The sequence below is a fragment of the Heterodontus francisci genome, chromosome 6, assembly GCF_036365525.1.
Source record: "Heterodontus francisci isolate sHetFra1 chromosome 6, sHetFra1.hap1, whole genome shotgun sequence".
In the NCBI taxonomy this organism is placed as follows: Eukaryota; Metazoa; Chordata; class Chondrichthyes; order Heterodontiformes; family Heterodontidae; genus Heterodontus; species Heterodontus francisci.
The window spans coordinates 39,464,987-39,490,274 of record NC_090376.1 but is presented as its reverse complement, the minus strand read 5'-3'; the positions used below and the strand labels follow the sequence as shown (position 1 = coordinate 39,490,274).

Below are 25,288 nucleotides of genomic sequence, written 5' to 3'. Positions count from 1 at the left end.
TCTTACCTTATGTAGGAGGGAAGGTTAGAGATGAAGCAGATGAAGATGGTTAAGTAGGATACTGCTGCAGGAGTTCAAGTCCTGCAGCTGAAATGATTGGCCTCTAATAACCACAACCATCTTCATGTAGGACTCCAACTAGTGGGAGAATTTCCTCTGCAATTTCCATCAACTCATTTGACTAGGACTTCAATGTTACACTTGGTCAAATGCTGCCTTGAAAATAAAGGACAATCACACACCTCTTTTGTCCCTATTTGGACTAAGTCTAATGAGATCAGGAGTCAAATGGCCCTGGCAGAACCAACTTGAGCAGTGACAAGGCTATTGCTGTGTAAAGCACTGCTTGATAGCAATGTTAACACCTTTTATCACTGATAGACAGCAGATTTATGGGGCTGTAATTGGCCAGGTTGGATTTGTCCTGCAGGGTTAGGCTGGAGAAGCTAGGGTTGTTCTCCTTGGAAGAAAGATTGATATCTGCAAGAGAGATGTACAGGATTATGGCAGATTTAGACAAACAAAATCTATTCCCATTAGCTGATGGTACAAGGACTGGAGGATAACAATTTAAAGGTTAGACAAAATTTAGATGGGACTATACATTGAATGCAGTGGATTAGAAGGGAGACCCAACTGACTGCTTGTGTTCTCTAAAGCCAAAGTGTCTTTTTTAGATTAAAAAAGGCATAGTTGAGATATGTTGACTGTTTAATAGGAGGATAGAGTCTTATATATTACAATCCAAATTAGAGTAAAGCTAGACCCTCTGATTAGATTCAGAGGATCAACTTATTCTGCTGGTGTACTCTTGCTGCAAGAACACATGACCCAATGTTGCATCTGCTACCTACACCCAAATACTAAAAATAGACAAACCAAAATAAACTGAAAACATTGTAATTGTTCATTGGATCAGGGCCTTAGCCAGCTAAAAAATGATCAGGTTTCATTTTAAAAGGCAGTTTCTCCTCAACCCCAGTGCTTAGAAACTACAAAGTTTAAGTGCTTTAATAATTTAATTCATATTGCACATATATTATATAATTATGCTACATAGGAATACAAAAAATCCATTATCCATGCCAGGTCAGTAGCCTTTGTGCCATACAAGATCAATATTTTGCATGAAATTAAACTAGAGAATACCAAATAATTCACACAATATACTTGAAGCTATATGTATTGTCACAGGATAACCTCTTGCCTCGGCAACGGCCACACAATTCCTGGCGGTGTGGTCTCTTTGGGTCAATGTGTCGCTTCTTCTGAGTGCAAGTGCAGCGGGTTTTGAAGCAAGTCTGATTAAAAAAAATTATTAAAAGCAGCTTCATAATCAAGCACACCACACCATCTGGTCCCAAATGAAAAATGTTTAGAAGTAGAAAATACATTCAAGATCTCAGTCTAGAAACTAGAGTGCAGCAGTTTTAATGGATTCCATCTCAATTGTGGGATCTATAAAAAGAAATGGGAGAGTAGACCATACAGCCCATTGAGTCTGCTCTGCTATTCAATATCATGCCTGACTTTCTGCCTCAAATCTACTTTCCCACCTACACCATGTCCCTCAATTCCCAGAGGAAAAAATCTCAGCCTTCTACATACTTATGTATGGGAAAGCCAGATGGGTAGCAGTACCTAGAGGAGTACATAGAATGTTTTGGGGATAATTTCTTGAAATACATTCTGGAGTCAACTAAAGAGCAGGCTATAGTAGACCTGGTATAGTGCAATGAAATGGGAATAATTAATGACCGCAGTTAAGGTGCCCCTAGGTAGCAGTGAACATATGATTGAATTTTACATTTAGTTTAAGGAATAGAAGAGTGGGTCCAAGACTAGTATTTTAAAACTTAATTAAGGGCAGTTGAAGGCATGAAAGCAGAGCTGAAGTGAACTGGCAAACCAGGTTAAGGGATAGATCAATAGAAATGCAGTGGCAGACATTTAAGGGGATATTTCAGAATAGATACATTTTAACAGGAAAGAAAACTCCCAAGGGTGGGACTTGTCATCTGTGGTTAACAGTTAAAGATGGTACCAAACTTAAAGAAAAAGCCTATAATTGCACAAAGTTGGAGGCAGTTCAGAAGATTGGACAGGATATACAAAACAAAAGGAGGTCTAAAACATTGATAAGCAAGGTTAAATTAGAATAAGACAGAAAGCTAGTTAGAAATATAAAAACCAATTGTAAGAGTTTCAATAGATATAGAAAAAAGTTAAGTGAGCATTGGTCCAATAGAGAGAGAGAGTCTGGGGAATTAAGAATGGATAATAAGGATATGGCAGATGAATTGGATAGATATTTTGCATCAGTCTTCATTGATGATACAAGTAACATCCTAGTATTAGCTGCAAATCAGGAAATGGAAGGAAGGGTGGAATGCAAGAAAATTAATCACTAGGGAAGTGGTACTGAACAAATTATTGGAGATGTGGACTGACAAGTTCCCAGGTCCGGATGGACTTTTAAACACCCTAGGAAGAAGTGGCTAGTGATAGTTGATGTTAGTTTTAATTTTCCAAAATTCTATATTTAGGGAAGGTGCCTTTAGATTGGAAAATAGCAAATGCAACTCCTTTATTCAAGGGAGACAGAAACAGAAAGCAGGAAACTACAAGCAAGTTATAGCAGGGCAATTAGAAAAATTCAAGGTAATCAAGCAGAGCCAACATGGTTTTGTGAAAGGGAAATCATGTTTAACCAATATATTGGAGTTCTTTGAGGGAGTTACATGTGCTGTGGATAAAGGGGAACCAGTGGATGTATTGTACTTAGATTTCCAGAAGGCATTTGATAAGGTGCCAAAGGTTATTGCAGAAAATAAAAGCTCATTGTGTAGGGGGCAACATTGGCATGGATAGAAGATTGGTTAGCATAAATAGGTCATTTTCTGGTTGGCAAGATGTAATGAGTGGTGTGCCGCAAGGATCTGTGCTGGGGTCTCAACTTTTTACAATTTATATAAATGACTTAGACAAGACCAAAGGTATGGTTGCTAAATTAGCTGATGACAAAAAGATAGGTAGGAAAGTAACTTGTGATGACGACATGAGGCTACAAAGGGATTATAGATAGGTTAAGTGAGTGGGCAAAGACCTGGCAAATGGAGTATAATGTGGGAAATTTCAGAATTGTCCATTTTGGCAGGAATTTAAAAAAGCATATCTAAATAGAGATTGCAGAGCTCAGATGCAGGGGGATCTGGGTGTCCGAGTGCACGAATCACGAAAAAGTTAGTATGCAGGTACAGCATACAATTAGGAAAAAATACAATGTTCTCTTACCACAAGGGGAATTGAATACAAACCATAGGGAGGTTATGCTCCAGCTATACAGGGCATCGGTGAGACCATATCTGGAGTACTGTGTACAGTACTTATCTCCTTATTTAGAGATGTAAACGCTTGAAGGCAGGAGAAAGTTTCCTAGACTAATACCTGGAATGGGTGGCCTGTCTTACAAGGAAAGATATGCGTGGAAAGTTCTTTACGCAGAGGGTGGTGGGTGCCTGGAACGTGTTGCCAGTGGAGGTGGTAGATGCGGGCACGATAGCGTCTTTTAAGATGTATCTAGACAGATACATGAATGGGCAGGAAGAAAAGAGATACAGACCCTTAGAAAATAGGCGACATGTTTAGATAGAGGATCTGGATCGGCGCAGGCTTGGAGGGCCGAAGGGCCTGTTCCTGTGCTGTAATTTTCTTTGTTCTTTGAAAGATTAGACAGGCTAGGCTTGTATCTACTGGAAATTAAGAGTAAGAGGTGACTTGATTGAAACATAAGATCTGAGGGGTCTTGACAGGGTGGATGTGGAAAGGATGTTTACCCTTGTGGGAGAATGTAGAACTAGGGGTCACCGTTTAAAAATAAGGGGTTTCCCATTTCAGATAAATTTTCTGAGGGTTGCAAGTCTTTGCTTCCACTGCCTTTTGAGAGAGAATTCCAGAGTGTTGGAATATTTAGTAGAGGTAGAAAAATTCTTGATAAGCAAGGGTGAAAGGTTATTGGGGTAGGTGGAAATGTGGAGTAATCAGTTCAGCCATGAGCATATTGAATGGCAGAGCAGGCTCAAGGGGCCTATCCCCTGCTCCTAATTCATATGTTTTTGTATATGATGCTAGAGCATCAAAACCCACTGGCAGAGAATTCCAAACATTCAAGTGAAGAAATTTCTTCTGTCCTAAACAAGCAACCCTCACCCTGAGGTGGTGCACACCTGCAACCCCCCCACCCCCTGCCAAACTCATGTTCTAGATTCTCAAACCAGGGAAACAACCCATCTACTATCAAGCCCCTTCAGAATCTTGTATGCTTTCAATGAGATCACCTCAAAATCAATATAGGCCCAATATAACATACCTCATTATAGGACAGCCCTGTTGAGATGTTCAATACCCATTCTTCACCTTAAAAAGATTAGGAAGCACAAATCCACTGGCCCTTCACATTACACAAGTACTCTTCCCCAGGTATACAGCTGGGCTCAATGATTGAAATGGTTGCTATCAAAAGCAATCATTGTGTCAGACAGTCAATTCTAACTACATGCATTACCCCTAGATTAATGTTACCAAACAGTTTAACTAGTCTGAAAAGTAATTAGCATACTGTATTGTAAATTAATCCATTAAAAATAGGTCTGCTTGTTCTCAGCCACATTTCAATAACCAAAATTGCTCAAATTAAGTTTCCAGCAGTGGAAGGGTACATCACTTTGCTTAATGTCTTTCTTGATGCATGAGTGGCAGAGGGAAAACACTGAACTCTTGTTCCAACTTCTGAAGATCCATTTTCTATCAACTACAAGTAGATAGTTTAATTATGCTGCAGCTTGAAAGTTTACATAAATTAGCTTACCTGGCACAGAATAGCTTCCACCCTGTAAGGATTGTACCCCTTATCACACTTGCGACAAAATTGCTTGAAGTAAACCTGAAGTGAGTAACAATGCAGTTACTTTTCCCTGCCCCTACTGAATGCCAGGATCAGTCAAACATGACAAGCTACTATGTTCAAGTTTCACACCTACCAAGTCATAACTTCAATGGTTAGACAATAATGTACTAGAAGCATATTATTTCTATGGGTCATTATTAACATGCAATTATTCCTTTTGCAGAGGCTGCAGCATCAAATTAAGCTTTAAATCGAGATGTGTACTGAGTGTTCAGTAGCTTCATTAGCTAATTAGATCTGTTTTGGGTAGAATAGATCTACCCAAGAACCCACTGTTGGAAAAAAACTTAAACCACACTCAAAAGCTTAAAAAGCAAAGTATTGCAGATGCTGGAAACTTGAAATAACCAAAAATGTTAGAAATACTCAGGAGCTCTGGCAGTGTTCAAGAGAAAGTTAATATTCCAAGTTGATGAACTTGAGTTTGATGAATAACCATGAATTTGAAACATTAACTTTCTCTCCAGATGCTGCCAGACTTGAGTATTTCCAGCACTTGGTTTTATTTCATTCAAAGCTTTCCAATGATTACAGATCAACCACAATACTACCCAAGATATTTGCCAAGAAATGCTACAGATAAATGCAATGTGCATTAACTACTGCTATAGTTTATGCATAATTGCACTTGTGGTGATGGCACAGATACCATACTTCTGGAGCTCTATAAAGGGTTAGCTGTAGAAAGTAGAGCATACTTCATTGAGAGCAGAGGCTCAGAATCCTGCAGTGAGTAACTTGCAAATGGTGCTGAGCATTGCACAATCAGCAAATATCCCCACTTCTGACATGGAGGAAAGGTCATTGATAAAGTAGCTGAACATGGTTGGGCCTAGGACATTACCTGGAGGAACTCCTATGATGTCCTGCAGCCAAGCTGACTGACCAACAACCACAACCCTCTTCCTTTGCACTAGGTAAAACTTCAGCCAGTGGAGAGAGTTTCTTCCCCTTCTTTCACCCCCCAACATTCCCATTGACTTGTTTTGGTAGGGCTCCTTGATGCCAGACCTGGTTAAATGCTACCTTGATATCAAGGGCAGTCACCTCCAGAGTTCAGCTCTTGTAACCACATTTGAACCAAGGCTGTAATGAAGTCAGCAGCAGAGTGGCCCTGTCCAAAAGACTGGCCCGGGGTGGGGGTTGAAAATGGTTGGTGGGTGGGGGAGAAAGTGTTGTGGCTTGGATGTAGCCCACAGGGTGCCTGGATCAGGAGAGCCCCCCCATGTCAGTCTGCAAGGAGGCTGCCTGGTTTCACCAGGTAAGTTTTGAGGCATCAGTCAACCATCAGCCAAGGGTAAAATACCCATGGCTGTGGGCAGAGGCCTTCATGTGCCAGTTGGCCTGGGGTGGGCCATTTCTCACCACCACACATACAATTGTGGCAGGGCAAGGGGGTCAAGAATGGGTGAGCCCCCACCTCCCACTCAATTTTTCACCCCTCCCTGCTATCAGCCCACTCATTTGAGGACATAAAATTCTGGCCACTGATTTAGAACATAGAACAGTACAGGCCCTTCGGCCCACGGTGTTATGCCAAACCTTTAACCTACTCTAAGATCAAACTAACTACCTATCATCCATGTACCTACCCAAGAGTCGCTTAAATGCCCCTAATGTATCTGCTTCTACTACCACCGCTGGCAGTGCATTCCACACACCCACCACTGTGTAAAGAACCTACCTCTGACATCTCCCCGAAACCTTCCTCCAATCACCTTAAAATTATGCCCCCTGGTGATAGCCCTTTCCACCCTGGGAAAAGTCTCTGGCTATCCACTATCTATACCCTTCATCATCTTGTACCCCTCTATCAAGTCACCTCTCATCCTTCTTCTCTCCAATGAGAAGCCCTAGCTCCCTCAATCTTTCTTCGCAAGACATGCCCTCCAGTCCAGGCAGCATCCTGGTAAATCTCCTCTGCACCCTCTCTAAAACTTCCACATCCTTCCTATAATGAGGCGACCAGAACTGAACACAATATTCCAAGTGTGGTCAAACCAGGGCCTTAGAGCTGCAGCATAACCTCGCGGCTCTTAAACTCAATCCCCCTGTTAATGAAAGCCAACACACCATATGCCTTAACAACCCTATCAACTTGGGTGGCAACTTTGAGCCATCTATGGACATGGACCCCAAGATCCCTCTGTTCCTCCACACTACCAAGAATCCTGTCTTTAAGCCAGTATTCCGCATTCAAATTCAACCTTCCAAAATGAATCACTTCACACTTTTCCAGGTTGAACTCCATCTGCCACTTCTCAGCCCAGCTCTGCATCCTGTCAATGTCCCGTTGCAACCTACAACAGCCTTCCACACTATCCACAACTCCAGCAACCTTCGTGTCATCAGCAAACTTGCTAACCCAGCCTTCCACTTCCTCATCCAAGTCATTTATAAAAATCACAAAGAGCAGAGGTCCCAGAACAGATCCTTGTGGAACACCACTGGTCACCGAGCTCCATGCTGAATACTTTCCATCTACTACCACCCTCTGTCTTCTATGGGCCAGCCAATTTTGTATCCAGACAGCCAACTTTCCCTGAATCCCATGCCTCCTTACTTTCTGAATGAGCCTACCATGGGGAACCTTATCAAACGCCTTGCTAAAATCCATATACACCACATCCACTGCTCTTCCTTCATCAATGTGTTTTGATACATCTTCAAAGAATTCAATAAGGCTTGTGAGGCATGACCTGCCCCTTACAAAGCTATGCTGACTGTCTCTAATCAAGCTATGCTTTTCCAAATAATCATAAATCCTGTCTCAGAATCCTCTCCAATAACTTACCCACTACCGACACAAGACTGACTGGTCTAGAATTCCCAGGGTTATCCCTATTCCCTTTCTTGAACAAGGGAACAACATTTGCCACCCTCCAATCATCAAATACTACTCCAGTGGACAGTGAAGACGCAAAGATCATCGCCAAAGGCACAGCAATCTCTTCCCTCGCTTCCCGTAATATTCTTGGGTATATCCCGTCTGGCCCCGGGGACTTATCTGTCCTCATATCATTCAAAATTTCCAGCACATCCTCCCTCTTAACCTCAACCTGTTCGAGCATATCAGCCTGTTCCACGCTGTCCTCACAAACAACCAGGTTCCTCTCACTAGTGAATACTGAAGCAAAGTATTCATTTAGGACCTCCCCTACCTCCTCCGACTCCAGGCACAAGTTCCCTCCACTATCCCTGATCGGCCCTACCCTCACTCTGGCCATCCTCCTGTTCCTCACTTAAGTGAGGAACGCCTTGGGATTTTCTTTAATCCTACCCGCCAAGACTTTTTCATGTCCCCTTCTAGCTCTCCGAAGTCGATTATTCAGTTCCTTCCTGGCTACCTTGTAACCTTCTGGAGCCCTGTCTGATCCTTGCTTCCTCAACCTTAAGTAAGCTTCCTTCTTCCTCTTGAAGAGCTGTTCCACATCTCTTGTCATCCAAGGTTCCTTCACCCTACCGTCCCTTCCTTGCCTCATTGGGACAAACCTATCCAGCAGTCGCAGCAAGTGCTGCCTAAACAACCTCCACATTTCTGTGGTGCATTTCCCTGAGAACATCTGTTCCCAATTTATGCTCCCCAGTTCCTGCCTAATAGTATTGTAATTCCCCCTCCCCTAATTAAATATTTTCCCATCCCGTCTGCTCCTGTCCCTCTCCATGACTATAGTAAACGTCAGGGAGTTGTGATCACTATCACCGAAATGCTCTCCCACCGATAGATCTGCCAACTGGCCTGCTTCGTTGCTAAGCACCAAGTCCAACATAGCCTCCCCTCTAGTCGGCCTATCTACATATTGAGTCAGGAAACCTTCCTGGACACACCTGACAAAAACTGCTCCAAACTATTTGCACTAAGGAGGTTCCAATCAATATTAGGGAAGTTGAAGTCACCCATGACAACAACCCTGTTACTTCTGCACCTTTCCAAAATCTGCCTCCCAATCTGTTCCTCCATGTCTCTGTTGCTATTGGGGGGGGGGGGGGGGGTCTATAGAAAACTCCCAACGAAGTGACTGCTCCTTTCCTGTTTCTGACTACCACCCATAATGACTGTTGGTTGAAAAGATTATATTGCTAAAATTTTTTACTAAGTCATGTCAAATAAAGCTAGTGTTCTGAAAAACCAACTGGCAGTTCAAAAGCCCATTTTATGTGGGCTGTGTAGATCATTTTTACTGCACTGGCTTTGGAACAGGTACCATCTCAATGATACAAAGGCTTAAATTACAAGAACAAAAACTATACAAATTTGGTTTGTAATTCCTTGAATTTAGAAAGGAGAGTGATTTAATTGAGGTCTTTAAAGTAATTGAAGGAAGTCAGGAAGCATCCCCTTCATCAGAAGTGTAGTGGAAATCTGGAATTCACCACCCTCACCTCAAAAAAAAAAGTTGATGCTGGGTCAAATGAAAATGTGATGAGATTGAGGGGCAAGGGGATCAAGGAATTATGGAACCAAAGAAAGGAAACAGTTGAAGTATAGAACATTCAGGTAGCACAATATTCTATTTTTATGTTGAAAGCCTACATTGTGCTGCCTAAGCCAGTTTTAATCAGACCTACTAAAATTAAATGGAGAATTGGAGCCAGAGGTTTACAATGCAAAAGCAGCCATTTTACCAATCATATATGCTAGTTTAACATTAGGACCAATCCAAAATAAAACATCGTGCCCTGAATCTTCCATGTCAAATGTTTATCTACCCACTTATTTCTCCAGCTACTCCCTTTGGCAGTGCAAGTATTCAGTGTTCTTACCACATTGTAAAGAACATAATCACTGTTGAAGCTTACCTTATTAGTTCCCGAAATACACCAGACATACGCACTCTCCCATCGGATATTGCAGTCTTTGCAATGATAATATCCATATTTCTGTTCCAGAAACTGAAAGAGTTTTCCAAGTAGTTAGATTAATTGGCCAAGTAGTTGCCTATGCAGACTAAGGGTACAAACTCAATGGTAGACACTCTTAATTTGGTAGCATTAGAACAATTGGCCTTAACATTTTCAGCATTGCCATCATCTGACTGTCTGAATTAGATATGTACAGTACTCTCCTTCTGCAAAGCCCTCACTAAAGTTATATTTTCAGATTACATCATTCACATTGATTACGGGGGATGTTACATCAAACAAGGTTTATTTCGGTTCAGATATTTTCATGCACTTCACCAAAACATTTTTATCTAGACTGGAACAGGCTTGCATGTTGCATTCCTTGTGTGAGCAGCTTCTGAAAAAGCCCTTCCCACATACAACCGCTTGTTGCAAGAGTCCCATTAGCTGTATACTAGTATTTACATTTTTGTATATAGCAATCGCTTGGTTAGGTTAAGTTTCACTTTTACCTGAAATCGGAACTTTTGGCTGTTCTCGCCTGCCTTGGTTTCTTGATCGGCCTGCTGCTCAGTTTTTTCATGATCATCTTCCTTCCCTTCTGCTGTATCCAGATTATCGCTCTCAGACAGAGGAGCTTCCTCTTTCTGTTCGGGCTGTGGAATGGAACCTTCTTCCCAGTCTTCTGAGGGAATGTTTTCTTCAGGCTTTTCTTGGTTCTTTTCCAAGCACCTATCAAATGCTAGGGAGTAAACGGCAACGGGGCGAGAGAAACGCACGACCGCTGGAGACCGCGACCTGGCTCGGGTAACCTCAAGGTCACTCCCAGCATCTGGAGGACTGCTTGGGGAGGGTGATCGGCTTCCCTCGTCTACTGTCCGTCGCTTCTGACGAGGTAGGGTCCGGGGCCCCAAGGAGCATTGCACGGAAGCATCAACTTTCGGGTTAACCTGGATCCCGATCTCTTTAGTATTTGCTTTTCTCAGGCGTGGAGTCAGGTTGGGGTTCACTTGAGAGAGAATAGCTTTCAGCTGCGCTCTCTTGTAGTTATCCAAGTACTCAACAGCGTCAACAGGACCATGAGGGTAGCTTTTCTGTCTCCAGTTCTGCTGTCTCGGTTTTGAGTTGTTATAAGTATATGTGTTGAGGGGTGAATATACAAACCCCTCCATTCCTAAGAATCAGCATACACAGGTCGAATTGAAGCCAGCAAGATGCCCTTTTATGTCGGAGCCCTGGCACTAGGTGTTAATTACTCCAGACCAGTTCAAAGTTGATTTTTTAATTGATAAACCAATTGTGTGATCAGGCTTGGCCTAGTGATTGCATTTTCACCTCTAAATCAGACGCTTATGAGTTTCAGCCCCAATCCAGAGACTTGAATGCATTATTCTCTGGTTCTGTTGAGGGGAGTGCTGTCTTGTCTTTCGGTTGAGAAGTTAAACTCTTTTCTGAAGTAGATGTATAATATCCCATGGTACTAAATGCAGGGAAATGTCCCTCAACCAACATCAGACATGAATCAGTTATATCATTCCTGTTTGTGGGATTTTATTGTGTGCAAATTGACTGCTGCATTTCCGACATTACAACCGTGACTACATTAAAAAAAAAACTTAATTGGCTGTAAAGAGCTTTTGGATGCCCTGATAACTGTTTTCACTTTCTGAAGTATGGTACACTTATGTGGCAAAGTAGAGTTTAGGTCTGCTGTGCACCTCAATTGAGAATGCTTGTTAGTGACATTTTTATTGGAAACAAGCAGTTATAAACATGAAACTATTTTTATTTTGAGAACATGGATAAATACAGCATATAAATGAGTTGTGCCTCAGAGATCAGTTATGCAAAAGTGTTGAGTAGACAGTTTGTTCTTTAAAGTTATTATGTATGTAACATTGAAGAATTCCAAAGCAGTGAAGCTATGGAAAGAACTATTTACAAGAAATATTGAAAGGTCATCAACCTGAAATGTTAACTGTTTTTCTCTCCACCGATGCTGTCAGACTAGATAAGTATGCCCAGCATTTTCTGTTTTTATTAAAGATTTCCTGCAGCTGCAATATTTTGCTTTTGTATTTATAATAAATATTGATTACATTACATCACTTCTCATGTAAATTAAATGAATTTGAAGTTCCAAGATAAATCAAAATTGTATATGTCATATATGACTACTTAACTGAGACCAAACTGAACCTGGACCATGACCCCACCACTGAACATCAAGCCATTGTTTCCAGGACTGTCACTGACCTCATCTGCTCTCATAGTTCCCCCATATCCCATACAGCCTGCTTCTACCTCTTTCCCAAGATCCACAAACAGGACTGCCCTGGTAGACCGATTGTTTCAGCCTGTTCCTGCCTCACTGAACTGATTTCTTCCTATCTTAACTCTATTTTTTCTTCCCTTGTCCATTCTCTCCCCACCTACATCCATGACTCTTCTGATGCCCTCTGCCACTTTAACAGTTTCCAATTTCATGGTCTTAACTGTCTCCTTTTCAGCATGGACGTCCAATCTTCCTACACCTCCATCCCACACTAGGATGTTCTGAGGGCTCTCCACTTCTTCCTTGAATGGAGGTCCAACCAGTTTCCATCCACCCCACCGTCTTCTGGCTGGCTGAACCTGTTCTCATATTGAACAACTTCTCCTTTAACTCATCTCACTTTCTCCGAATAAAAGGTGTTGCTATGGGTACCTACATGGGTCCTAGCTATGCCTGCCCTCTTGTGGAATATGTGAAAAATATCTTATTCCTGTCCTACTCAGGCCCCCTCTCTCACCTCTTTTTCTGGTACATTGATGACTGTATCAGTGCCATTTCCTACTCTCGCCCTGAACTGGAAAATTTAATCAACTTTGCTTCCAGTTTTCACCCTTCTCTCACCTTCACATAGCCCATCTCTGACTCTTCCCTTCCCTTCCTTTCTTTGATTTCTCTTGTCTCCATTCCTGGGGATAGGCTATCAACAAATATTCATTATAAGCCCACCAACTCCCACAGCTACCTCGACTACACTTCCTCACACCCTGCTTCCTGTAAGGAGTCCATTCAATTCTCCTAGTTTCTCCGTCTCCGTAGTATCTTTTCTGATGATGCAACCTTCCACACCAGTGCTTCTGATATGTCTTCCTTTTTCCTCAACTGAGGATTCCCCCCCCCCCCCCACTGTGTTGACAGGGCCCTCAAACATGTTTGATCTATTTCATGCACTTCAGCTCTCACCCCTTCCCCTCCCTCCCAGAACCATGATAGGGTTCCCCTTGTCCTCACTTTCCATCCCACCAGCCTCCATATTCAACAGATCATTCTCTGCCATTTCCACCACCACCAGCATGATGCCACCACCAAACACATCTTCCCTCTCCCCTCCCCTTTCAGCATTCCGAAGGGACTGCCTCCATGAAATGAGGACAATTCTTCTCTCTCAGAGAGTTGTTGGTCTGTGGAATTCTTTTCCCCAGGGAGCTGAGGAGGCAGAGTCATTGAATATATTCAAGTCTGAGTTAGATAGATATTTGATCGACAAGGGAGTCGGGGATTACTGGAGGGCGGGGGGGGGGGGGGGGGGTGGGTACAGGCTGGTGGAGGCAGATAGGAAAGTGGAGTTGAGGCCACAATCAGATCATCCATGATCTTATCGAATGGTGGAGCAGGCTTGAGAGGCCAAATGGCCGACTTCTGCTCCTAATTTTTGTGTTCGCTGCGACACCCTGGTCCACTCCTCCGTCACCCCCAGCCTCCCCCCACCATCTCCTTCCCACAGCACTTTCCTGTGCAAGCGCAGGAGATGCAACACCTGCCCTTTTACCACTTCTCTTCACCATCCAAGGCCCTAAACACCCAGTCCAGGTGAAACAGTGATTTACATATACTTCTCTCAATTTAGTATACTGTATTCACTGATCACAATGCAGTCTGCTGTACATTGGGGAGACCAAATGCAGATTGGGTGACCGCGTTGCAGACCACATCCGTTCAGTCCCCGAGCATGACCCTGAGCTTCCGGTGGTCTGCCATTTTAATTCTCCACTTTGCTTTCACACTGACAAACTATGCAAACAAACTTATGCCAAGAAATCCAAACTGCATGTGACAAAGGAAATCTATGAAAGGATTAAGAGGGCACTTGGACCTGCCATCACCAAAGTTGGTACCCTGAAGTCAGCAGATGGCAAAGTACTCACCAACAGAAGTAAACACATGTCCCACTGGGCTGAACACTACTGTGAGCTGTACTCCTGTGAGTCATGCATCTCCCACTCCACACTTGATGCTCTCCCGCAGCTTCCTGTTATGGATGAGTTAGATGAAGATCTCTCATCAATGGAGCTCGAGAAGGCCATAGACCACCTAGCGAACCAAAGGGCACCTGGCAAAGATGGAATCCCAGCCGAACAACTTAAGCATGGAAAGTCCCATCTATTGCCACACCTTTATGACCTACTCTTCTGGAAAGTAGGCTCTACTACAGGAGATGCGCGATGCCAAAATCATCACACTGTACAAAAACAAAGGCTACAGGGGAGACTGCAACAACTACAGCGACATCTCACTCCTTAGTGTCACGGAAAAGGCCTTTGCTAGGGTCATACATAGGGACATAGACAAATTGGTGGAATGGGCAGACAAGTGGCAGATGAAGCTCAATGCGAAGAAATGTGAAGTGTTTATTTTGGTGGGAAGAACATGGAAAGACAATATAAAATAAAGGGCACAACTCTAAAGGGGATGCCAGTCATTGAGGGTGGCAGGACAGATTGAGAGAGTGGTTAATAAAGCATATAGTATCTTCTTCTTCTTCTTTGGCCTCCTTGTCTCGAGAGACAATGGGTAAGCACCTGGAGGTGGTCAGTGGTTTGTGGAACAGCGCCTGGAGTGGCTATAAAGGCCAATTCTAGAGTGACAGACTCTTCCACAGGTGCTGCAGAAAAAATTGTTTGTCGGGGCTGTTACACAGTTGGCTCTCCCCTTGCGCTTCTGTCTTTTTTCCTGCCAACTGCTAAGTCTCTTCAACTCGCCACACTTTAGCCCCGCTTTTATGGCTGGCCGCCAGCTCTGGCGATCGTTGGAAACTGACTCCCACGACTTGTGGTCAATGTCACAGGACTTCATGTCGCGTTTGCAGACCTCTTTAAAGCGGAGACATGGACGACGGTGGGTCTGATACCAGTGGTGAGCTCGCTGTACAATGTGTCTTTGGGGATCCCGCCATCTTCCATGCGGCTCACATGGCCAAGCCATCTCAAGCGCCGCTGACTCAGTAGTGTGTATAAGCTGGGGATGTTGGCGGCCTCGAGGACTTCTGTGTTGGAGATACGGTGCTGCCACCTGATGCCAAGGATTCTCCAGAGGCAGCGAAGATGGAATGAATTGAGACGTCGCTCTTGGCTGACATACGTTGTCCAGGCCTCGCTGCCATAGAGCAAGGTACTGAGGACACAGACTTGATACACTCGGACTTTTGTGTTCTGTGTCAGTGCGCCATTTTCCCACACTCTCTTGGCCAGTCTGGACATAGCAGTGGAAGCCTTTCCCATGCGCTTGTTGATTTTTGCATCGAGAGACAGGTTACTGGTGATAGTTGAGCCTAGGTAGGTGAACTCTTGAACCACTTCCAGAGCGTGGTCGCCGATATTGATGGATGGAGCATTTCTGACGTCCTGTCCCATGATGTTCGTTTTCTTGAGGCTGATGGTTAGGCCAAATTCGTTGCAGGCAGCCGCAAACCTGTCGATGAGACTCTGCAGACACTCTTCGGTGTGAGATGTTAAAGCAGCATCGTCAGCAAAGAGGAGTTCCCTGATGAGGACTTTCCGTACTTTGGTCTTCGCTCTTAGACGGGCAAGGTTGAACAACCTGCCACCTGATCTTGTGTGGAGGAAAATTCCTTCTTCTGAAGACATGTGAGAGCAGCAGGGAGAAGAAAATCCCAAATAGTGTGGGTGCGAGAACACAGCCCTGTTTCACGCCACTCAGGATAGGAAAGGGGTCTGATGAGGTGCCGCTATGTTGAATTGTGCCTTTCATATTGTCATGGAATGAGGTTTTAAGTTTTAAGTTTTAAGTTTTTCAGTTTTAAAGATACAGCACTGAAACAGGCCCTTCGGCCCACCGAGTCTGTGCCGACCATTAACCACCCATTTTATACAAATCCTACACTAATCCCATATTCCTGTCACATCCCCAACTGTCCCTATATATTTCCCTACCATCTACCTATACTAGTGACAATTTATAATGGCCAATTAACCTATCAACCTGCAAGTCTTTGGCATGTGGGAGGAAACCGGAGCACCCGGAGGAAACCCACGCAGACACAGGGAGAACTTGCAAACTCCGCACAGGCAGTACCCAGAATCGAACCCAGGTCCCTGGAGCTGTGAGGCCGCAGTGCTAACCACTGCGCCACTGTGCCGCTTACTTAGTAGCTTTGGTGGACATCCGATCTTTTCTAGTAGTCTGAAGAGACCACGTCTGCTGACGAGGTCAAAGGCTTTGGTGAGATCAATGAAAGCAATGTAGAGGGGCATCTGTTGTTCGTGGCATTTCTCCTGTATCTGACGAAGGGAGAACAGCATGTCAATGGTCGATCTCTCTGCACGAAAGCCACACTGTGCCTCAGGGTAGGCGCGCTCGGCCAGCTTCTGGAGCCTGTTTAAAGCGACTTGAGCAAAGACTTTCCCCACTATGCTGAGCAGGGAGATTCCACGGTAGTTGTTGCAGTCACCGCGGTCACCTTTGTTTTTATAGAGGGTGATGATGTTGGCATCGCGCATGTCCTGTGGTACTGCTCCCTCGTCCCAGCACAGGCAAAGCAGTTCATGGAGTGCTGAGAGTATAGCAGGCTTGGCACTCTTGATTATTTCAGGGGTAATGTCGTCCTTCCCAGGGGCTTTTCTGCTGGCTAGAGAATCAATGGCATCACTGAGTTCCGATTTGTCATCCATGACTGGTAGAGGCTGGGCTGCATTGAGGGCGGTCTCAGTGACAACATTCTCCCTGCAGTACAGTTCTAGGTAGTGCTCAACCCAGCGGTCCATTTGCTTGCGTTGGTCAGTGATTGTGTCCCTTGATTTAGACTTGAAGGGGGCGATCTTCTTGATGGTTGGCCCAAAAGCTCTCTTAATGCCATCATACATTCCTCTGATGTAGTATCTTGGGTTTTATTATTGGGGGCATAGAGTACAGGAGAAAGGAGGTTATGTTTAAATTTGTATAAGACACTAGTTCAGCTGGAGTATTGCATCCAGTTCTGGGTGCCGCACTTTAGGAAAGATGTAAAGGCATTGGAGGGAGTACAGAAAATATTCACGAGAATGGTTCCAGGGATGAGGAACTTCAGGTATAAAGACACATTGGAGAAGTTGGAACTGTTTTCCTTGGAGAAGCGAAGACTGAGAGGAGATTTGATAGAGGTATTCAAAATCATGAGGGGTCTGGACAGAGTAGGTAGGGAAAAGTTCCTACTCATGAAAGGATCGAGAATAAGAGAGCACAGATTTAAAGTTATTGGCAAAAGAAGCAAAAGTGACATGAGGGAAAACTTCTTCATGTAGTGAGTGGTTAGGATCTGGAATGCACTGCCAGAGAGTGCAGTGGAGGCAAGTTCAATTGAGACATTCAAAAGGGAATTAGACTGTTATCTGAAAAGGAAGAATCTGCAGGGTTACGGGGAGAAGGCGGGAGAATGGCATTAGGTGAATATGGAGCGGTGGTGCAGACGCAATACGCCAAATGGCCTTCAGCGCTGTAACAATTCTGTGATTCTGTGACTTAAAAGACTCCATTTACTTGCAGACCGAGTGTACCCGGAAGTACAGTGCGGTTTCCGTGCCGGCAGATTTACTGTGGATATCTCTTCTCCATACAACAGCTGCAAGAGAAATGTAGGGAACAGAGTATACTTTCATAGATCTCACTAAGGCATTCAACACCGTCAGCAGAGCAGGGCGCTACAAGATTTTGGGAAAAATTAGCTGTCCACCGAAGCTCCTCAGTCTCATCTGTTCCTTCCATGACTACATGCACTGCACTGTACTGTTTGATGGCTCCACTTCTGACAGTTTCAGAGTGAAGAATGGAGTGAAATGGAGTGTCCCAACTCCCACTCCATTGCCATCCTCTTCACCATGCTCCTAACCTTTGCCTTCTCTGCAGATATGGAAGGAGTCGACTTGCACACTAAGTCAGACGACAAGCTCTACAATCTATCAAGGTTGAAAGCGAAGACAAGAACACATCACGCCCTGATCAGAGAACTCCTCTACGCTGATGATGCTGCGCTAGTCGCTCACATGGAAACTCAGCTACAAAGACTCATGGACTGTTTCTCCCATGTTTGTAACTTGTTCTCTTGACTATAAGTGTTAAGAAAACCGTGGTCATGGGACAGGGTGTTGCATTTCTGCCCCGATCACACTAAATAACACCCCACTGGAAGTGTTTAGCAAGTTCTGCTACCTTGGGTCTATGGTGACAGACAATATGTCCCTTGATGCAGAGCTTGATACAAGCATAGGGAAAGCAGCTACCACCTTTGACCAACTTGTGAAACGCTCATGGGATAATACCAGACTGCCCTTTAGGATCAAACTGATGCTTTATAAGGCCTGTGTTCTCAGCACCTTTCTGTATGACTGAGCAACATGGTCAACCTACAGCTACCAGGAAAAGAAGCTCAATTAATTCCATCTTTGCTGTGTGCGGCGCATCCTGTCAGGACAAAATCATGAATGCGGCAGTCTTCGCAAAGACAGAGCTTCCAAGTGTGTTGGTACTAATCAAACAGAGACGGCTTTGATGGATCAGGCATGTCCGCAGGGTGGAAGACGGTTGCATACCCAAGGATCTTCTGTATGGTAAGGCAACCAGGGCCAGACGACCAGTGGGGCGTCCAAAGCTCCACTTCAAGGTTGGGTGCAAGCGTGACATGCAGGCCCTAAACGTCGACAATCGCACCTGGGAGTCGCTAGCTGGTGAATGAGGGAAATGGCGACACATCCTGTGGACTGGTGTGCAGTGCCATGACAACCAGTGGCTACAGTGGCTTGGCAACAGGCGCCAACGCCGAAAACAACAACTCACATTGTCACTTGGCAGCAGAACCTGCCTCTCAAGGATTGGCCTTCCCAGCCATCAGGAAAGATGCACCAAGAGAAGACACCCCACCTAAATGGATTGTTTGCTGTGTGGTCCATCATCTTTCGTAGATGGAAGGATGCCAATGCCTTGCTTTTACGCCAACATCTCTGACCTCTGCCTATTGCAGTGTTCCAATGAAGCTCAACATAGGTTTGAGCAACAACACCTAATCTTTTGATTAGGCACTTTACAGTCTTCTGGACTCAACATTGAATTCAACAATTTCAGACTGTAATCTTTGCCCCCAATTTTGTTTCCTTTTCTTTGCATGTTTTGGTCTTAATCTTGTTTTCTCTTGTTTTGCTTTTGGACGGCAGCTGTTCATTATTCTGCCATTCACACCTTCTCTGGACACATCTTTTGTCTCTTTGCTTGTCCCATTATTACTCCCTTTGACTTTGCCCCACCAACTCTTCTGTCATTTAATGTCTTCCTCTTCCACCCTATCACAGACCTTTTGTTCTTTTTCCACCCTTTCCCATTTGACCTACAAAAAATATATTCCATTTCTAACTTTTCCTAGCTCTGATGACAGGTCGTCGACCTAAAACGTTAACTCTGTTTCTCTCTCCACAGATGCTGCCAGACTTGCAGAGTATTCCCAGCATTTTCTGTTTTTATTCCAAACTGAGCCTGTTTGAGAGAAATGTTAGTGACAAATATTTCAGGCACTTTGCTGGGATACAACAAAGCTGCAGGGATGCTATACCAACTGTTACGATCAAGTGAGGAGGGGTTGAAGGGCTCCCCTCTTTTCCCTCTCCTTGTTTGACCACAAAAGGTTAATTTCTTTTTTGAAAAGGATATACTTGCCAATTCAGTGAATGTTTAACTGTTTATCACTGTGATCATAAAAAGAACCAATCGAACAGGTTTTCTTGAGTTTAACAAAGAAAGGGGTTAGCTTTATTGTACTTAAACAAATCTAAGTAAAATAATAAAATACGCTCCCACTTTCACACACACACACTCGAAGTTTGCACACACACACACACAAATAGGTTACAGACTGGGGAAAGATAGATTGGTCAAATTAGAGTCCAGTGAAATAAAAGGTGTATACAGTCTTTGGAGGTTGGTGCCTCAGCTGGCTTCAGGCTGAATTCAGTGGCCGTGCGACTTTTCTTTGGTGATCCTGAGGCTTCTGATTTGTTGATGTGGACGGCTGATTTGGTGGTTCTCCTGGAGACATTAGTGCAGCTGATTTCCTTCAAGGAGTCACTCTCTGCAGCAGCAGTGTCCCTGGGGGGTCACGGTCAAAAAACAAGGTTTGAAGCTTGGATTAGAGAGAAAGGAGGGGCCACACTCAGGTCAGTGTCTTGCTGCTTGTCTCTCTACTGCAGAGAAAACACCATCTTAAGCACATGAAGGGTGGACTTGTCACATGTCCGTCACCCAGTGATTCAAGCATGGTAGTTACTAGTGTGTATTCTCTCTTGCTACTTAATTAGTCCATGTCTAGGAAGTCCCCTCTCACAGCTGGGGCCCAATTGTTCAAATGATTAGGTTTGAGTGCTTCGTCTCTAACAGTTGAATACCTCAAGTAATGGCCTAAACACCTTGTTAATGGAAACAGGATAGGTGGTTCACGCATATTCTCCAGGTCATTGTCCTTGATGTGTCTGTGCAGACATGCTGTCTCCATTTCAATGCATTGGAATGTCAAAAGTACAGTGATGCAAATTGGGGTAGCCATCTTTAGCTGCAAGCATCAAATCCCCTGGAATCTGTTTTTTTAAAAATTCAACTCAGGTTTCCAGCCAGTGAATTGAAATTATCATTCGACATAAAGCATGTTGTCGTGACACCAACTCAGTTTCATATCAGTGGCATCACAGACCTAGAGTCATAGAGTCATTTACAGCACAGAAGGAAGCCATTCAACCTATCGAGTCCATGCTGGCTCTCCACGGAGCTATTCAGTCAGTCCCACTTCCCCGCTTGATCCCATAGTCTAAATGTGTTAGTTTGAGAAATAATAAACATTACATCATAAATCTTCCACTGTGTGGGAGAGTCAAAAAAAATCTGTATCCAAATCAGTTATTTTCTTTATAATATCAACAACATATTTTCTTTTTAATATAAGAAAATTAATCATCTATAAAAAGACAGGATAACTCCCCAAATAGCAAGTGAATCCAGATCGCAGAGCACACAACAATAAGACAGACACAGTTAAATTTGTTGGTAAGCCAAACACCTTAGAGAAAAGTCAATTATATCCAATTTGGATCTGTCTTTTAAAAAACATATATGGATCTCATTTGTATTTTGCTCTATTACTCCGCATTTTAATTCATTTTAAGTCAATCCTATATATTAAGCGTCAACTTAAAGTGCTAGTTTACTAGAATTTATTAACCTGAACTCTCATTGTTCCTTTTTTTAATTCTTTCATGGGATGTGGGCATTGCTAGCATTTGTTGCCCATCCCTAATTTCCCTTGAGAACTGAGTGGCTAGACCATTTCAGAGGGCAGTTAAGAGTCAGCCACGTTGCTGTGGGTCTGGAGTTACATGTAGACCAGACAAGGATGGCAGATTTCCTTCCCTAAAGGACATTAGTGAATCAGTTAGGTTTTTGTGACAATTGATGATACTTTCATAGAACCATTACTGATGACTAGCTTTCGTCCAGATTTTTATTAATGGAATTTTTAGAAATTAATTGATTTTAAATTCCACAAGCTGCAATGGTGGAATTTGAACCCATATCGCCAGGTCATTAGTCTGAGTCTCTGGATTACTAGTTCAATGACAGTACCACTACACCACCGTCTCCCCCCATCCCAAGCCCCACAGAAAAAAACTGTAAGGGGTGTCCTGCTGAAATCAAACATGTCCATCCCCAGGGTATATGGAGTTAGCTGATCTCAGCCAGGACATCAATGAGGAGCTAGAATTGATTATCAATATCCTAGAGTTCCTGCTTGTTGTTGCCTGTTGTCTAGTTTCATGGTACCAAAGAAATTTCATTTGGAAATGAAAAATTGTGGCAGATGAGGGAAGAAATTTAATGTGATATGTGGTCCAAAATTTTACTAACTAGGAAAGAATGGATCTATTGTTGTCAAGCAATTTTTAAAAAATAGAATCACAAGCTAAAGATAGCTCAGTCATCTAGGAAAACTATACAATTATGGAACTCAGTTTCTTCTTAAATTATCGTGAGCATTTTGCTGACAGTACTCCACTTGGAAGTCCATTCCATGTGTGAAGAACTTCCTGACTGTCATATTACAGATTGATTTTTACCTTTTAAAAAAAAATGCCAGTAAACCGAACAGCACTAAACTTGTCAGGAAAACGTCAACTGTGAACAGAACACAAGAATAATTTTGACCCATTTGGTGACATCATCAACTGACTATGCACTTGTCCAGTGACTCCATGTGAAGGCACAGAAGATTTTGCCTTTTATTAAATTGAATCTGTGCCCTCATTTCCTATTCTTATGGTTTAATTTGAAATTGTTTTTCAGATTTACCTTTTCCATACCATATGATAGAGTGAGATTCCTAAAGCTCAGAGGTTTTGGGACAAATTATTGTGTGATGGAAAGGTTGAAGTACCCCTTTGTCATGTTCCTGTATGTTGAAAAAATGCAGACGCTGGAAGTCTGAAACAACAGCGAAACGTGCTGGAAACATACAGCAGGTCAGGCAGCATTATGGAAAGAACAAAAGTTCATGTATTGAGTATAAATCATTCCTTGTCCTGCTGAGTATAGCAAACGTTTCTATTTTTGTTTCGTATATTTTGAATCCATTTCATTTGCAAGCCAAGCTTGCCGAGAAGTCTGTCTCAGATGTGTGTACGAATGGATCAACTATCTTTAAGGTATAAATATGAGCCACGACCCTGTAGGACCGTATCCCTATTGCCATCTTGTGTTTTTTGAACAGCCCCAGTGTTTTGTCGAATTGGGCAGCAACTTTGAAGCTTGACTCTTCTGCAGGAGGTTTAAAATGACAGGGTTATTGCTGACGTCACAATGCCGTGCCAGTCACTGGATTGGCGAAAATGGAGAAAACGTCTGCTCCGATTGGCTGGGAGCGTCAGGATGATTGACCAATGACCTTTGGCATTGTGTGAGCGCGCGAAATTGTTGGAGCTGGCGGCAGCAATGGGGAATGTTCTGGAAGCTGTGGCTGAATGGTGCAAGATCTAAAGAATTATAACGTTTATTGTACGGTACGGGACTGGGTTCGTCACGGTTCGGAGATGGAATTATTTTGTTATCTAGATTTAAAGCGGGTAAAAATCTGTAAGTTTGTTCCGAGCAAGCGGCACATTCTTCGGCCTGTTTTTTCCTCGGGGTTTTGGTGCTTTTCCCCCTACTCCGCGGTCAGGAAACTCCCAAGACGCTTCCCAGGACTTTTATCAAACACAAATCTGACTCTTGAGTCACATAAAGAGATATTGGGGCGAAAAGAGGAGAGCGAGGTGGAGGGAGGGAATTCCTGCGAGGTGGTCGTTAAAATCTTGGATGTGAAAGAGGTCAGAATTAGATGAGATAAAAACAAGAAATGCTGGAACCACTCAGCAGGGGGGTGGTTCGGAAGGGTTCCGAAGAAGGGTCACTGACCCGAAACGTTAACTCTGCTTCTCTTTCCGCAGATGCTGCCAGACCTGCTGAGTGGTTCCAGCATTTGTTTTTATTTCAGATTTCCAGCATCCGCAGTATTTTGCTTTTATTTCAGAATTAGATGAGTGCAGATATCTCTGGAGGAGATTACAGAGATAGGGAGGGGGTAAGGCCATTGGGAAAATTTGAGCTGTTACTTAGGGGATCAGTGTAGGTCAGAGAGCACAGAGTTCATGGGTGAATAGGAGGCGGTTTGAGTTAGAAAATGGGTAACAGTTTTGGATGACATTTTAATAGAAGGTGGAAGATGGGAGACTTCTTCCAGAAGCTGTGCTACAAGATGAGAGCCTTGACATTGAAGCATATGTGATCGATACCCACTCTGTCAGAAAAAGATGGGGCTTGTCTGTTCTGGTATCAGTAAATTTTTAATAGTGATATCATTAATTACCAAGTAATGTTGCTGGTACTGAAACTGAATTTTTACAGTTGTAGAGTCTAATTCCTTTAACTTTTAATTGTTGCAGATTTAAAAAAAAATAAAAGGAAATATATTTTTCAGCTTTGTCTCGTTTATCTCAATCCCATCTTTGTGTCTCTTTTTCACTTTCTGTACATGGGTTGACATTGAGTTAAATATTCTAACCAATGTTTCCTGGTTCAGACTGTGTTCATCAGTAAGTATTCTTCAAACTGGTTCACACAGATTCCAATCTCTTTGTAGAGGACACTGCACTAAAATGCCTTTCTAGTCACACCAAATTCCAGTACAAAAGTCCATAGAAAGTAGCAAATGGTGCTGTAAAATTGAGCCCATTGTCATTAAAGCATTGTAATAATGCACATTGTGTGCAAGTATAGGCTGCTCCTCTGGTCTGAGATTCTGTACCTATGCTGTAGCTAGTGTTTCCAGTGTTTGCAGTTACCTGCTGGTAAGCACCTAATTGTAAAGCCCTGACCCATATTTCCTGCCATCTTTCACTTGAGTCAGGGCATTGATGCATTTAAGGGGAAGTTAGATGAGCACGAGGGAGAAAGGAATAGAAGGATATGCTGATAGTGTTCGAGGAGGAGGGTTGGGAGGAAGCTCTTGGAGACTAAACTGGCATAGACCACTTGGACCAAACAGCCTGTTTCTCTGCAGTGTAATTTCCTGATACTTCTCTGATGCATTGTGCTACATCTGCCTCCAATCCTGCTGTGTTACCAGGCTGTTATCTTGCCAGGGTAGACCCTGTGATTGAACTTTAGCATCCTTCACTGTATTATTTTGTATTCAGTGCTAATCCTGTCTGCTACCTTTGGTGAAGATTAACTTATTCAACTTCTCCATACCACATCTGATGTCTCTCTCCAGCAGCCCTTCCCAGGCATTCTGCAACTTTCTAGCCCCAGTGAGTAGTTTCTTGTTGCTTTACCTATCCATTATCTTGTAAAGTGTTTGTTCTTTTGCAAACAATGCTATTCTCATCTACAGTGATGTCCTGGTTGACATCTTGTGCTTGATCAAAATTTGGCAGGTTCCCTTTCATTGAGGCTGCTCCTGCCCAATTACATATTCCACTATATTTCCTTCCCAAGCTACAGTGTGTCACTCATCACTGGATATCGCTTGGCTCATTTGCCCATATTACTCTGGCTTTTTCTTCAAGTTAAAATGGCTCACTATCACCCAACCGACCTCGCCTTCAAAATCAGATTTTTAATCATTTATGGAATGAGGGCGTTGCTGG

General features: G+C 43.4%; 2 protein-coding genes across 7 annotated transcripts in view; one reads left to right on the top strand and one right to left on the bottom strand.

The window, feature by feature from the left end:
• Positions 1-1,054: 1,054 nt before the first annotated feature.
• On the bottom strand, positions 1,055-10,992 carry LOC137371257 (zygote arrest protein 1.L-like). Its single transcript, XM_068033513.1, has 4 exons — positions 10,324-10,992; positions 9,767-9,859; positions 4,868-4,942; positions 1,055-1,301 (listed from the first exon to the last, which is right to left on the bottom strand). Exons 1-4 carry the CDS (start codon positions 10,981-10,983, stop codon positions 1,158-1,160), a joined length of 972 nt encoding a protein of 323 aa, XP_067889614.1. The 5' UTR covers positions 10,984-10,992; the 3' UTR covers positions 1,055-1,157.
• brca2 (BRCA2 DNA repair associated) overlaps positions 10,339-25,288 on the top strand; it is a 177,147-nt gene continuing 162,197 nt past the window's right edge. For 2 of the 6 annotated variants that reach the window (XM_068033512.1, XM_068033506.1), the window contains exon 1: positions 23,075-23,161. The gene's annotated coding sequence lies outside the window, so the exon portion shown is untranslated. Of the gene's footprint in view, positions 10,707-23,074; positions 23,235-25,288 lie in introns of those variants that run through there. The other 4 variants (XM_068033510.1, XM_068033509.1, XM_068033507.1 and 1 more) reach the window with 4 other exon arrangements.

Bases quoted from the DNA above. Each gene is read 5' to 3' on its own strand.
- LOC137371257 (XM_068033513.1), bottom strand. From the start codon at position 10,983: ATGGAGGGGTTTGTATATTCACCCCTCAACACATATACTTATAACAAC. The intron at 9,860-10,323 runs GTAAAAGTGAAA...AAACTCTTTCAG, and splicing joins GCCAAAAGTTCCGATTTCAG to TTTCTGGAACAGAAATATGG. The intron at 4,943-9,766 runs GTAAGCTTCAAC...TACTCACTTCAG, and splicing joins GTATTTCGGGAACTAATAAG to GTTTACTTCAAGCAATTTTG.